This window comes from Trichoderma camerunense (assembly GCF_050948025.1).
Source record: "Trichoderma camerunense strain CBS 138272 chromosome Unknown V8C40scaffold_1, whole genome shotgun sequence".
NCBI lineage: Eukaryota > Fungi > Ascomycota > Sordariomycetes > Hypocreales > Hypocreaceae > Trichoderma > Trichoderma camerunense.
Genome location: NW_028145369.1, coordinates 2,947,169 through 2,960,806, shown reverse-complemented (window position 1 = coordinate 2,960,806; position 13,638 = coordinate 2,947,169). Strand labels below are relative to the sequence as shown.

The window sequence follows — 13,638 nt, the reverse complement described above, 5'->3', positions numbered from 1 at the left end:
TATTACACGCGGTTAAATTACACGTATTCAGTTATATCTTACCCTTCGTTTCGAGAGAATTTCTCACAAACCCCTTTTGAAGGCGGCTCTGCTTCAATAACCTTTGCCATGTCATGGCTGTCCTTTCCAGAGGGCCGGATTTAGGACATTGACGAGATGCTACTTGGAAATGATGAATCAAAAATTCCCCCGAATGAGGAGCAAGGCCACGTAGGGTAGCAATTGAAACTCCCGTTCTAAAGCGGAATATGTGTTCAAACGCGGGAAATGGAAATAGTACTACAAGTGTTGAACTCATGGAGATGGCATCGGTTAATGCCGGCTTCTTAGAATGGAAGAGTTCGCGATTGGTGATGACTGATATGTTTACCTATTTAGAATCCCTCGCATTTGACATGGCCAGTTACCTGGTATACATGAAGATCCAAAGTACGGAGATCAAATAAATCTAGGTGAACATGTGCATGGCTAAATGAGTCAAGTTTTACAAGCTTCTGAGCTCTTCATGGTGGGGGTTTCGAGACAACCAAATGCAATGGCTGTATTCAGCACTGATAACGGATAACAAAACGCCGCCGGAGAAACCACGGCAAAATAACTGCTCAACCTGCGTCCTGTAAATGCCTGTTAACAACTCGATGGAGTTTGTAGCTTCAATAGACGTGGTGGGAATCGGCTGCCTTTGCGCAATCTGTGCAATCCGTCTGTCTCAAACATGATCCAGTGAGCATCTGAAACTCTTCCATGCGCCAATTGACGTCTGACAGTTGCCCAGGCGCATCAAAACATAGAGATATTCACACCATGAGGGCAAACCTGGCCCGTCATGGCAGGCGACTACTTGTCTGCCAGGCGAGGACGGCGCCATCCTGCGCTGCATTTGCGACTCCAGCTCGTCGACGGTCGATTGCTCCGAGGCCAGTATCCTATGCCAATTTCGAGCGCACGTTCTTCAGCGGTCTATTCCAGAAGCCTCCGCGGGAGGTTAGGCAGCCCGAGTACGAGCCGGGATGGCTGCAAATCATGGTCTGGAGGAGTCGCATGCTGGACAACGTTAGACCACCGCCGCGGAAGGAGTTGATCGAGTCTTGGAAGAAGTTTATGCAGTCGAAATTGGCCACCCGCATGCCTCTGAACAGCACACAGGCTCTGCAGTGTCGCCGGCTGCTGGAGTATCTTGCAGAATCGCCAACCAGCAACCCGGAAGCCAGGACGCTTACTCTTGCCGACCTAACGATGGCGAGGCAAGTGTTACTTCAAAAGGATCCAATCGAACGAACACAACATCATTTAGATTTCGCCAAAGCACTACACTCGGTATGGCTATCGGGAGACTATCCAAAGACTCCTAATGTCGTGGAAATACAATGGATCCACCTCATCAAGGCCATGTGTCTATATGGGGGATCTCGCGAGGCCTTGCAGATTCTGTACGAAAAATGGGAACACCCAGAATTCGCGGTTCACCTAAACCAAGAGAACCAAGACGTCCACCTAGTAGACACCGTTGCGCAGGGTCTAGCAAGAGAGGGATGTGAAGCCGAGTTGGTGGAGTTGGTCGAATATGCTGAGAACCACAGAGTACCATACGATGTGAAGATCCAAGCCGTCATGGTAGAATTCTTTGCCGAGCGAGATCGTATCGTCGAGACCAAGCACTGGTTCAGCAAGCCTCTATCGGGAGGCATACCACGAGCGTCTACGTATCGCACGGTGGCGGCTTTTGCCATGCGCAACAACCTTCAAGAATGGGCTACCCCTCTATTCCGCGAACTTGGAGAATCGCAGCCAAGGAGGAACCACTGGAATGTGCTACTGGAGGGAATACTCATTACTGGAAAGAGTCTTGCCGAAGTAGACACTGTAATGTCACACATGGTGGACCGCAAAGGAGAGGTATCACCAGATACTAGCACAATCAACAGTCTTCTCAGAGTTGCCTCTGCGCAGCGAGACGAGGCACTAGGCGATGACATTCTTGCGCTCGCCGCAAAGAGAGGGCTGGCCCCGAATGGAGAAACTCATTTAATCTTGCTCGGCCTTCGACTTGGAACTAACAATTTGGTTGAGGCGCGAGAGGCGTACAATCAAGTTAGGCATATGCAGCCTTGGACGAACGAGACCAAGCCCCATCTCTTTGCCGAATTTCGCAAGATGGTCAACGAATACTTAGTCGCGTTGACAGCCCAGAAACTGCCAGACTTCAAGCTGATCTCATCGATGTTGGAGGCTGTTGAAGAAGACCAAATGAGGCTCGAGCCAGCCACAGTTGCAGCTCTCTGCTTGAGATTTTTAGAGAACGACCAGCATTTCGATGTAATGGATATCCTTTCTATTCACTCCTTTCTGTACAGTGAATCGGAGCGAGAGGTTATCCAAAACGCATTTGTCGCGTTCTGTCTCGAGTCCAGCACGAGCACGAACAGAGCATGGGGCGCATATCAGCTCCTCCATCAATTCTTCCAGGATACCAGCTTCGAACGGCGCGTGGAATTGATGAATGCGTTTTTCCAAAGGAGACGCCCCGACATGGCTTCACATGTCTTTGGACACATGCGCGCACACCGAAATAAGTCATACCATCCCACAATGGATACCTACATCACTTGCCTGGAGGGAATTGCTCGATATCCCGACCACGACGGGCTGGAAATGGTGCACAACATGCTGAAGATGGACACCACGCTACAGCCATCGACGAAATTATACACAGCTTTGATGCTGGCATACGCCGGCTGCGGCCAGCCATTAATAGCGCTAGACTACTGGGGCCAGATCACTCAATCGAGGGAAGGGCCCTCATATGCGACGCTGGAGGCAATGTTTTGGACACTTGAAAAGAAGACGGGCGGACATAGGCAAGCCCGCGAGCTTTGGGAGAGGATGGAGAGGATGGATTTGGAAATACCGCAAAGCGTCTACAACGCTTACATTGGCGCAATAGCCGGCAGTGGGAACGAAAAGGAGGTTCGAGGACTGATAATGAAGATGGCGTCTGTCGTGGGGTCAGAGCCAAATGCTATGACGTGAGTACAAGCCCTTAATCAACCATGGTCCAGCCATTGCAGTTGCTAACATGTTTCTGTAGCCTTGGTATTGCATATAATGCTCTACCCGGACAGCCTCTTCAGCAAGGATTCCAGGAGTGGGCCAAGGGGCGATACCCCGACGTTTGGGCAGAACTGATGAAGGTGGGACGGCGCATGGACGAGTACTCGCTATGCCAATTCAAAATAAAACGGGTCATGAAGGCCTAGAGGGAGTGTATAACAATGGAGAAATATATGATGATGACATGTATCTATACATAACGGGGGGTAGCATCTATTGTACACATAGTTGGAAAAAAAACGAGCAAATATAGTATTTCATGAGTGGCCACACCCATAGATGGCGGCTCACACAACATCCAATCAGGCCTCATACTTTTCTTTTTCATTCTCCCTCGCGCTCTCATTTATCTCCTCTCGGGGAAGAAATGTTCCCTGATCATCTCGGGATGAGCGTGAATAGTCGGGTACAAGCCCATACCCTGAACCCTGCGAATCATCTTGGCAATCTTGCGCTGGTTAACAGGACGAAGGCTCGTGCCAGAAGAGTGCGTAATCTGTCCAGACGTAGAAGAGAATTCCTGGATCAAAGAGAAGTTCTACAATATCCCAAAGTTAGCCAATTATCCCCCCTCTCTTTTCCCACAGCTGCAGAAACAAAAGAACACACCTTGTACATGTCCAAAGGACGAATTCCCAGCGCATCAATCACATCCCCTCCACGAGGCGACCTCTTCCTCCACTTCTGCATCTCCACAGGGCTCATATCATGCGGCGAGTAAACATCACCCGCATCCCACCTCCGCGGCATCTGCTTCAAGTAATCGTTCGAGTTCTTCTGGTTCCGCAGCAGCTCAATGTTCGCCTGCTTGTTCCTCATGGTGATTTGTCCGTCCCGCTTAAACCGGGTCATCAGGTTCGCAGCAACATCTCCGGGGTTGCTCGCCGCCGCACGGGGAGGCTGGCCGGAGGATCGCGAAGGGCCGGGGTTGTTGATGGAGAGGAGGCTGCTGCTGGAGGAGGGGCGGTGGTGGACGGGCTCGCGGGGGGCACATTTTGAGGCTGAAGTTGTGAATCCGCGAATCGAGAGGCCGCGGACGGCGCAAGAGGGCGGGAAGGGCGGCATGATGGGCGGATTGAATGCTTTTGTAGAAGGATTGGTTGGCAATGAATCCCGCGGCTCTTTTGCTGGTGATGCGAAATCCTTGGTGTTGTGCAAAATGTGGAGTGTGGCGGGGACGGAAAATGTTCCGCGTGAGCTGGTGTGCGCCCCGCTTTAGTGTTCCGCCGTCTTTTCCAATTTTCTGGGCGTCTCAAAAAATTGTCGAGATGAGCATTTCATCCAATTCTTTCAAGCAAAACCCAAACTCCGATACCCCCATCCTTGATTGCGCGCCAGATCCATTCGCGGATCTTTTTCAATCTCTGAATTAGACGGTCAATCTTGGAAATACCAGCAACAGCGACTGCGAAGCCCCGATTGAGGATCCTGCAAGATGGTGCGCAAGCTCAAGTTTCACGAGCAGAAGCTTCTGCGCAAGACAGACTTCTTCACATACAAGCAAGACGACAACCACCGCGACAAGCTCGTCCGCAGACGGTACATGATCCAGAAGCCCGAAGACTACCACAAGTACAACAGAATGTGCGGTGTAAGTTTTCGCCCCAAATCAACAACACCCCAAAAACAACACCATCACCAACTCTCCCTCTCCTCCAATACTCCCGACTGACATTCTTCTTCTTCAAGTCCATCCGCCAGCTCGCCCACCGCCTCTCCCTCCTCCCCCCCGAAAACCCCATCCGCCGCAAACACGAAGACCTCCTCCTCGCAAAGCTCTACGACATGGGCATCCTCTCCTCCTCCTCCAAGCTCTCCGCCGTCGAGAACAACGTCACCGTCAGCGCCTTTGCCCGCCGCCGCCTCCCCGTCGTCATGACCCGCCTGCGCATGGCCGAGACCGTCCAGGCCGCCACAAAGCTCATCGAGCAGGGCCACGTCCGCGTCGGCGTCGACGAGATCACTGACCCGGCGTACCTGGTGACGCGCAACAACGAGGACTTTGTCACGTGGGCTGTGGGAAGCAAGATTAAGAAGAACATTATGAAGTATAGGGACGAGCTGGATGACTTTGAGCTGTTGTAATTCTGTTTTTGGAGGGGAGATTATGCTGGGAGTGGACTCTTTTTTCCGAATAGACTGCGCGCATGGGGGGAACGTCTTGGTCGATTGTCATGGGGCTGGTTTGGCGTTATGGGTTGGGCTGGAATATTCCTGGACTGAGCTTCGGTCCAATGCTTCAAGATGGACAGATTTTAGATGTCCAAAAATGGATTTTGTTCATAGCAGATTTCACTATTGACAAATGTGAACTTGTGAATATCTTCATGGCGAGAAAGACGACGTAGACAGCATCTTGATACACATTCACAGTGAGGTACCACTGGTATATCTTTAACTTTGCACTTCTTAAAGTCGCGTTTCTATCACTATTCATGTTATAGCAAATCGTCAGCAGCATCATGTTAAGCTTTCTCAGTGGCAGCCTTGGTGGCAGATGCACGCATGGCTACTCTCTGCTCACTAATCAGCAGCAATCTCTTTCAGCAGCCGAACAAAGTCACACCGTGAAATTTATCGTCAGGATCATACCAAACCCTTGTTTGCCATCGGAAGCGAAAAAAACCCCTTGTAGGTGAGCAAGAATCCATCGCACTGTGTTTCGTCCGAGCTCACTCATCGACGTCTCGATTCTCTCACGGTCATTCATTCACCCACTCTCAGCAAATATGTGAGCATCCCAGTCAATATCCCACCTCATGAGCTCTTCCTCTGGTCTCACGTCCCAGAACATAAAAATATCCCCAAAATTCACCAACATCGTTCATCCAAATCTCACTATCTCCAGAATCTTCACCAGCGCCTAAACGGACATCCGGAACTCCACTCGAATCGGCCCCACATCCGTAGCTCTTCTCTGCGTCGACACACCAAAAGGCGCAGCTTGAAGAGAAAAACAGGGCTAGGCTCACATGGCTTATAAAAGATGAGCTCCGGGTTGATAAACACACTGTGCGTGACGGCTATAAAAACCCACACTCACACGAGCTCCCACACTCTTCCCTTCCTTTCCCCCCTGATCGGCTTATAAGAACTTGGTTTTCTCCTTGTTCTTCATAGAGCTCTTCATTTTTTCCTCGGCGCTTTCATGCAAAAGCGTGTGCCCGATCTGAGCACCATCATTCTTCCATTCGCTTTTATAAGTGCCTCCTGAGTGCCGAGGGTCGTCGCCCTCTCCCCCCTTCGCCATGTCCATCTTGGCCACTATCCAAGATGTCTTGGCCGAGCTCATAGGTCCATGGACTTTCATGGCCATATCTGCCTCTCATATTCCTGCGACAATTCGTGGGCTTATCCGTGACAAGAATTACCGCGCGCTCTTCTCCTTCGATGGATTCCGCGAAGCCTTGTTTGGCACATTTTGGGCCACCGTCGGGCCAAATGTCAAGCTCAACGGCGAGCAGCGTGTCATTCCTCTTCTCGAAGGTCGTATCAAGGGCGGTGTCATCCATGACGACGTCGTAAGTACTCCAGTGTATGGCACTGTCATCGAGGTCGGCGCTGGAAGTGGCATGTGGGCAGATGTTCTTGCCCGTTTCCGCGAAAACACCAGCGACGCAGACAACGCAGCCGGCCTTCGCAACAGGAAAACCACGGGCGGGCACATCACCAAGATTTATGGCGTGGAGCCCAACCCTATTTCTGCTAAAGCGCTCGAGAAACGTGTCAAGGACCTTGGTATGGATGACATCTATCAAGTCGTCCCCGTCGGTATCGAATCTGTTGACGACCCCTCTGCATGGAACGGAAAGATTGAGCCGGGCAGCGTTGATTGCATCGTTGGCGTTCTTTGCCTGTGCAGCATCCCCGAGCCCGAGAAGAACATCAAGCTCTTGTACAAGCTGCTCAAACCAGGCGGCCACTGGTACGTCTATGAGCATGTCAAAGTTTGGCGCGGAGGCCCGTTGATCAGCCTATATCAGCGTAAGTAAAAACACTCATGAGTCTCCCGATGTAAGCATACCAGAGGCTAACCGTGGCCGGCTCTCCAGGCTTCACCAACCTCATCTGGCCACACTTCTTGGGTGGATGCCAGCTTTGTCGCGATACCGAAAAGAATCTTAGGGCCGCTGGTCCCTTCCAGGAGGTCGATCTCGCACAGCCCGCGGAACGTTCGTCTTCGTACCAGATCTTGCCTCACAAGATTGGCACTCTGACGAAATAAATTCTGCCATCGAGGCCTTCGAAATAGAAGCCCTCGTTTGAGCTAGATCTCGTCTCAAAGCTCGTCGTCGTCGTCATCATCCAAAAGGAAAATTGAAGTCCTCTTGGACTCGCTGTCCACCGGTATCGGCATCTTCTCGTCGCGAATTTCCTGTTTTTTGACGTTTATTTTCTCATCCTTGACATCTTCGGCCTTCGTTTCCATTTTGATTTCGCACTTCACCCCCTCATTCGCTTCCGTTTTTGCCTCATTCTCCTCTTTCATGTTTTCGAGCTTAGAGGGAGGCCAGGGGTCCAGATCTTTGAGCATTACCCCGCTTCTTGCTTCATCCTCCTTTATCGCTTCCAGCTTTGGCTTGTGTTCTTGTTTCAGGGTTTTTACCCTTGCGTCTGCCGATGATCCTTCGTGGTTGACTATACCCTCCTTTGCATCAAGGAATCCCTCCCTTCTTAGCTTAGCCTCGCGCCTCTTATAGAATGAATTTAAGCAATTCCTTCTTGCTTCTGTCGTCCAGTTTTCCACAATGAGGGCAAAGTCCGTAGCATTGGCAAAACCAAATTCCCTAGCCATCTCACAAAATTGGCGCAAGCAAACATCCTCGGGCGGCTTGTATGAGCTGTGAAGCCCGTCACCGTCGCTCTCGTCGCTGTCTGCAAACAATGTAGTTTGGCCCGCAAGATCTCCTTCTCCAAACAAGTTCATGGCCGCTCGCCGCGAGAGCTGCTCCTCTACCTTGGAAGATCCAATCACTTCAGAGTTGTCATGCGTGTACTCCACACCAGCTGCAGTGAGAATTGCTTGCACAGCGTCGCTTTTTGGACGGCTTATCTTTGCCTTTTGGGATTCAGGGGTCTTTTTCTGATCTCCAGAAGTCAGCAGGTCTGCCAGCTGGCTGAGTCCTCCATCTTCCGAGTCGGTACCCTCTTCTCGTTTCACAACTCCTAGATCTTCACCATCTTTGACCGCCTCTTCCATATCAACATCAGCCAAGTGCACTCCAGCTTTGGCCTCAGCAATGTTTGTCTTGTTCACGATATCGCGCAGCAAGCCCATATTGCTATGGTAGGTGAAGATGTTTGACAAGCCAAAGATTTCGCCCGTTCGTTCAGTATCTTGCTGAACACCGCGGAAATATCGTCGCTCAGATGATGCAGTATATCCGATGTTTGCCTGCTGCTGCTTGTAAATTTGCCGAGCATAGACAATTTCCTCAATCGTTCCCACGGAAATGAGCCGAAAGACTTCGACATCACGAGTCTGTCCAATTCGATAGGCTCGGTCCTGAGCCTGCAGATCATATGCAGGATTCCAGTGGGGGTCGATGATGACTACCTTGTTAGCCGAAGTGATGTTTAGCCCAACACCACCAGCCTTGGTCGATATGAGGAACACAAACTGCGTGGGGTCGGAGTTGAACGTATCCACCACATCTTGTCGCGCTTCATAGCTCATGGAACCGTCCAGATAGCTCACGGTGTAGCTTGTGTTGGTAAAAAGGTGCTGTAGTATGCGGAGTAACCGCACGCTGTGGGAAAATACCAAGACTTTGTTTCCGCTGCCATGCCAAAATTTGAGTAGTTTCTTCAGAATCTTCCACTTGCCGCAGAACTCTGGATTGACCAGGTTACTAATCCGATCTCGCTTCTCATACAACTCTCTCCACGTATCAGGCATGCAAGTCTGGAGAGTTGCAAGTTCATACGCATGCTTTTCTTCCATATCTGTCGTTTGAGGTACCAGCAGGGTCAGGTGGTTGGCTAACTTTTGCAAAATTATCATGCTCGGGAAGACGACGGTTTGCCAGCGTCTACCACTTGGAAGAAACTCGTTGCAACACCAACCTCTCTTGCCCCCGTGCTCGCAGTCTTCTGAAATGGTCTTCAATATTGCCACTTCTTTGCTGCCGAGGAAATTTTCGTATGCTTCCGTTTGTAAGTCTGTAAGGGGGCAAAAGACGACTCGGTCGGATTTTTTCGGCAACTGATCAGCTATCAGTGACTTCATGCGGCGCAAAAAATACCGAGGAAGAAGATTCTGAACCAGCTTCTTTGCGGTCTGCCGTGCGAGACTCAGCTGTGCAACCGTTGCTTCATGAGACTGGCCGACGGTCAAGGGCTTCGTGATGGTGTTCGACCACTCTGCTTTAGTACCAAAATGACCTGGGTTGGTCCAATCTAGCAGTGTCCAGAGCTCTTCGTACCGATTTTGTATAGCTGTTCCCGTTAAGCCAATCCGACAGAGTGCGTTGATCTCTTGCATTGCTCTGGTAGTCTCCGAATAGCGGTCTTTGAGGCGGTGGCACTCGTCGGCGATGATGGCATCCCACTGCACCATGTTGATGGAGCTGCGAGAGTTTTTATAGGTCTCGTAGGTTGTGATCATGATTTCCAGCATCCCAGCGCGGGCCGCACCAAGTACGTCGTCCTTGTTTGCCCCGTGAAACAGATCCACATGCCACCATCCCCATCGGCTCAACTCGTTTCTCCAATTCATAATAAGAGACCCGGGACAGACGATTAGTATTTTAGGATACCATCTCTCTCCAAGAAGCCTCATCTGTCTCATGCGCTTGTCATCTCTTTCATCTCCCGTTTTTCCAAAGGCTGCCGTCAAAAAAGCAGCGACTTGAACCGTCTTGCCAAGGCCCATGTCATCTCCCAAGATGCCTCCTTCTTGGTACACAAACTTTTTGTGCAAAAACCGGACGCCTTCAACTTGGTAATCGCGCAGATACTGAGCGATCGATGCGGGAATGAGACCACCTGATTGAGGAAGCTCGACATCCTTGTACGGCCGAGACGGTTTGATACCACTTCTTGGGTCGAAATCCGGTCTCTCCTTGAGCTCTCTAAGCCTCCTTGACTCATCAAACTCGACACCTGTGTAGTCAGGGGGTAGCATCAGGGCTGATTCGTGGTATAATTTCTTCTTGGCGTCAAAAGCTCGCCTCCGTTCAACCAAGTAGTCCGGAAGATCAACTCTCTCCAGCTCGTCTTCTGTGTGCTCGACATCTCCAGTCACTCTTGAAGCTTTCTTTTTGCCGGCAGATTTTCGTTTTGTTCTCCTTTTCTTTGGTTTGGAGGGCGCACCGTCTGATTCATCTGTCCACTGCACCTTTTCCGTGAACTCCACTTCGATCTTCCTTTTCTGAGGAGGTGGTTTGGCCGGTCCCTCAAAGTCATCTTCAGGGTCTGATTCCGTATTGTCATCATCTGAGAGTTCTATGACATCCATGGCCATTTTGAGCATCAAAGTGGCAACAAGAGCCGCAATAGATTCGCCAAGAGAAACGCGTAGTGATAACACGAGGAGATGGTGAATGATGCGAGATCACGTGATGCATTCTGTGCTGCCTGCCTGAGTTTAAGGCTGGAGTTACGGAGTTTTAGGGGGCCTTGGTTACAGTGGTGTGAAAGCTTGTCAGCTCCCAGCAATTGTGCTCGATCTGTTTGCTCCTGTGCTTCATATAAACAGAGAAAAAAGGCTTGACTCATAAAGAAGGTAGCAGTTTCAGAAATAGCCAATCTCATCACCAGCGCAGCGCAAATAGCCGTGCATTTCATTATTGACGTCATGCCATGTATACCTGGAATTGGCCTATAAGACGCTGTAGCTTTTCGGATTGAAGCTTTAGGCGCTAATTATAGACGTAGCGGGACCAAACAGTCCAAGCGGGAAGCTTGAAGCTGCAGATCCCTTAATATGGATCGCTTAATTACATGTAGCTAATATTTGAACGAGGCTAAAGTCTCTGAGACCTCTATAAAGAGTTCAAATTCCCCTCAAGCTATAGATGTAGCAAGATAAAGATCACATTCATACTCAATATATGGCATCTGTGGACAAAATGCATCAAGTTTGACCCATGTGGACATAGTACTCCCCATCGTCGCCACCCTTGAGCTCCAGGTACTGTCCTTCTGCCTCGTCTTTCTCACTATCATCATCATCTTCGTCTTCACTCAGAACAGAATCCGTGCTCACAGGCACGACCTCGACGCCCTTGAAACCACTATCCTCATCGTCGCCATGTAAGAAAGCAGAGCTAGTTTCGTACACATTCACCGAGGCCTTGGTCACTTTGCGGCTCTTTGGCTTGATCTTGTGAACCCGATAAGCAAATATGATGTCTTCCTCTGGGGCCACTTTGAATGTGCTGCTCGTGCCAAATTGCTTCTCTCCGCCCATCTCAGCGCCGATAGAGATGCCCTCGATGATGGGAACTGTGCTGCCCACTGATCCGTGCATAGATTTGGATTCCTCGCGTTGAACGGACAGACCACGCGCGATTTTCAGCCCACTGATAATGTAGATTGGACGTGCTCCGTATAGACCTCCTCGAATGGCGGCCTGCACTTTCGGCTCCTGCAAGCGAGCTAGGAGGTCCTCATCGTCGTCTTGCGGCTCACTCTTCAACCACCTCGTCTCAAGCGTGTCAATGTCGAAGGAGACCATGACATGGGCGTTATTGGCAAAATCTATGGGAGTGCCGGCAAAGGATAGGAATTCGACACGCATACCAGCATTGACAGTGTTGCCTGACGTCCTGGAGATGGCGTACGATGTCTGCACAATTGAGTCGAATTCGGGCGGAGAGGAACGCGTGGAGAGCGGTTTGGTGGGCTTCAAGGCATCTGCTAGTAGAACGCCGAGCTGAATTGGGCTGGATGACAGCTTATGTTCTAGGTTGGGCGCTAAGAAATATGTACGCTTAGAAGCCATTTCTTCTGGTGATTTTGATTCATATGTGAGCCTGGAGAGTGTTGTGTAAAATGCACAATCTGGGCGCAGCTGTACGAAGCAGTTGAGCCGCAAGGATTTGGTGTGGGCGCCAAGGCAGCGACCTCATTTGGTTCGCATATCCAAACCAAAACAAGAACCACAGAGCTACCAGCTGACTTGTGGTCAGACAAAGAACATTGATATTAAAATTATTTGAGAAGTATTAGGCCAATCAGAATACAGCATTTTCCTTATAGGGGCTTTCAGCAGGTACAGCGCTATAGCTCGCAACGCAGCGCTGCAGCACCCGGCACAGCGCTATAGCACCCGGTACAGCGCTGCAACACCCGGCACAGCGCTGCAACACCCGGCACAGCGCTGCAACACCCGGCACAGCGCTATAGCTTACGACACGGCATTCGCAATTAATTTAATTAATAAAGCAAAAAAGCAGGAACGACAGCACTTCTTAAAAAATTTATATAAAATTTAAAATATTTAAAATTATAATTATTAAAAAATATTTAATATAATTTTATTAATATTAAAAAAAATTTAAAAAACAATAAAAAAAATTTTTTTTTATTATAAACTAATATATTAACTAAGGTAATAGAAAGTATTTACAGGCTTATTTACTTTTATATATTTAAAAAAGGTATTTTAAGTTAAGTACCTAATTTAATTTTAAGTAAGTTGGATTAAAATATAACAAAGTAAAATCAATAGGTAAATAAGCTAGAATTGCAAGAGTGTGTATATTCTTATATATATTGAAGTAAACTAATTTTAATTCAATGCATTAAAATAATAAATAGACAAAATAGCTTAAGGAAATACACCGAAACTTGATTTTTAGTTTATAGTTTTTTTATATCTTAAAATCCTCCGTTAGGTTGTGTACAAGTTGAGGAATGTAACAAACCATATAATTGCACAGGATACAGAATAAGAAAAAAAGCCCCTCAGATAGACTTATAGAAAGAAAGCCATTCAAATAGACTTATCTAGTTGAATGTACCGCTCTAGAATTGCTTTCAATGCAGCAGAAGCGGTCGCAGCAGCGAAGTTCTGCCACATATTGTTTTTGTGGCTATCAGCATAGTCACTCACGCCTTTAACGACAATACAGGGCATTGCTCCCCACACCCCAGCGCCCTCCATCTCAAAAGCAATGATATCTTCTCTCATTGCGATTTGGTCTCGATGCTCGCCAGATTGCATTATCGTATCGCCCGATGCAATCGCTCCCACGTAGAGAGCAGGCTCTTGTGCCCTCTCATCGTTGCTTTCCTCCAACCGCCGCTTTGACTCGAGCCTCTTTCGCAAGATAAGTTGGTCCCGATTGTGTCCTTCGACGCATCCCAGAATGCTGCAGGGTGTATTGAGAACGCCTTCACAAACAGCGTCAGCGTTGGTGATACAATGACGACAGATGCAGTTTGGAGAGTTGTGATGCTTATGCCGATGGGTTGGCATGAAAAGTTGATCATGGATTGACCCGGGATAATTATAGATACCATCCTGATCCACCTCAGCAGCTTTAGTTTGCAGTTGACGAAGAAAAACAGCTGTTCTTT

At 49.1% G+C, this 13,638-nt stretch overlaps 6 protein-coding genes across 6 annotated transcripts; 3 read left to right on the top strand and 3 right to left on the bottom strand.

The window, feature by feature from the left end:
• Positions 1 to 583: 583 nt before the first annotated feature.
• On the top strand, positions 584 to 3,445 carry V8C40DRAFT_231157 (uncharacterized protein). Its single transcript, XM_083212862.1, has 3 exons — positions 584 to 723; positions 776 to 3,026; positions 3,089 to 3,445. Exons 2-3 carry the CDS (start codon positions 805 to 807, stop codon positions 3,255 to 3,257), a joined length of 2,391 nt encoding a protein of 796 aa, XP_083079574.1. The 5' UTR covers positions 584 to 723; positions 776 to 804; the 3' UTR covers positions 3,258 to 3,445.
• V8C40DRAFT_231156 (ribosomal protein S18) lies at positions 3,271 to 4,456 on the bottom strand. The gene is made up of 2 exons (XM_083212861.1): positions 3,721 to 4,456; positions 3,271 to 3,649 (listed from the first exon to the last, which is right to left on the bottom strand). The coding sequence occupies exons 1-2, from the start codon at positions 4,174 to 4,176 to the stop codon at positions 3,458 to 3,460; spliced, it is 648 nt and encodes a 215-aa protein (XP_083079573.1). The 5' UTR covers positions 4,177 to 4,456; the 3' UTR covers positions 3,271 to 3,457.
• V8C40DRAFT_231154 (snoRNA-binding rRNA-processing protein IMP3) lies at positions 4,379 to 5,515 on the top strand. The gene is made up of 2 exons (XM_083212860.1): positions 4,379 to 4,702; positions 4,801 to 5,515. Exons 1-2 carry the CDS (start codon positions 4,547 to 4,549, stop codon positions 5,194 to 5,196), a joined length of 552 nt encoding a protein of 183 aa, XP_083079572.1. The 5' UTR covers positions 4,379 to 4,546; the 3' UTR covers positions 5,197 to 5,515.
• Positions 5,516 to 6,185: 670 nt separating this feature from the next.
• Positions 6,186 to 7,827, top strand: V8C40DRAFT_231153 (S-adenosyl-L-methionine-dependent methyltransferase). The gene is made up of 2 exons (XM_083212859.1): positions 6,186 to 7,095; positions 7,164 to 7,827. The coding sequence occupies exons 1-2, from the start codon at positions 6,360 to 6,362 to the stop codon at positions 7,334 to 7,336; spliced, it is 909 nt and encodes a 302-aa protein (XP_083079571.1). The 5' UTR covers positions 6,186 to 6,359; the 3' UTR covers positions 7,337 to 7,827.
• Positions 7,391 to 10,576, bottom strand: V8C40DRAFT_272239 (P-loop containing nucleoside triphosphate hydrolase protein; the record flags this gene model as incomplete). The annotated part of the gene is made up of 2 exons (XM_083220330.1): positions 7,391 to 7,582; positions 7,718 to 10,576. 2 exons carry the CDS (start codon positions 10,574 to 10,576, stop codon positions 7,391 to 7,393), a joined length of 3,051 nt encoding a protein of 1,016 aa, XP_083079570.1.
• A 242-nt stretch (positions 10,577 to 10,818) lies between these two features.
• V8C40DRAFT_231150 (uncharacterized protein) lies at positions 10,819 to 12,186 on the bottom strand. Its single transcript, XM_083212858.1, has one exon. It carries the CDS (start codon positions 12,056 to 12,058, stop codon positions 11,189 to 11,191), a length of 870 nt encoding a protein of 289 aa, XP_083079569.1. The 5' UTR covers positions 12,059 to 12,186; the 3' UTR covers positions 10,819 to 11,188.
• Positions 12,187 to 13,638: the final 1,452 nt, after the last annotated feature.

Coding starts and splice junctions, on each gene's coding strand:
- V8C40DRAFT_231157 (XM_083212862.1), top strand. CDS start 805: ATGAGGGCAAACCTGGCCCGTCATGGCAGGCGACTACTTGTCTGCCAG. Junction 3,027..3,088: donor TCAGAGCCAAATGCTATGAC/GTGAGTACAAGC, acceptor ATGTTTCTGTAG/CCTTGGTATTGCATATAATG.
- V8C40DRAFT_231156 (XM_083212861.1), bottom strand. CDS start 4,176: ATGCCGCCCTTCCCGCCCTCTTGCGCCGTCCGCGGCCTCTCGATTCGC. Junction 3,650..3,720: donor GTCCTTTGGACATGTACAAG/GTGTGTTCTTTT, acceptor GGGATATTGTAG/AACTTCTCTTTGATCCAGGA.
- V8C40DRAFT_231154 (XM_083212860.1), top strand. CDS start 4,547: ATGGTGCGCAAGCTCAAGTTTCACGAGCAGAAGCTTCTGCGCAAGACA. Junction 4,703..4,800: donor AGTACAACAGAATGTGCGGT/GTAAGTTTTCGC, acceptor TTCTTCTTCAAG/TCCATCCGCCAGCTCGCCCA.
- V8C40DRAFT_231153 (XM_083212859.1), top strand. CDS start 6,360: ATGTCCATCTTGGCCACTATCCAAGATGTCTTGGCCGAGCTCATAGGT. Junction 7,096..7,163: donor GTTGATCAGCCTATATCAGC/GTAAGTAAAAAC, acceptor CCGGCTCTCCAG/GCTTCACCAACCTCATCTGG.
- V8C40DRAFT_231150 (XM_083212858.1), bottom strand. CDS start 12,058: ATGGCTTCTAAGCGTACATATTTCTTAGCGCCCAACCTAGAACATAAG.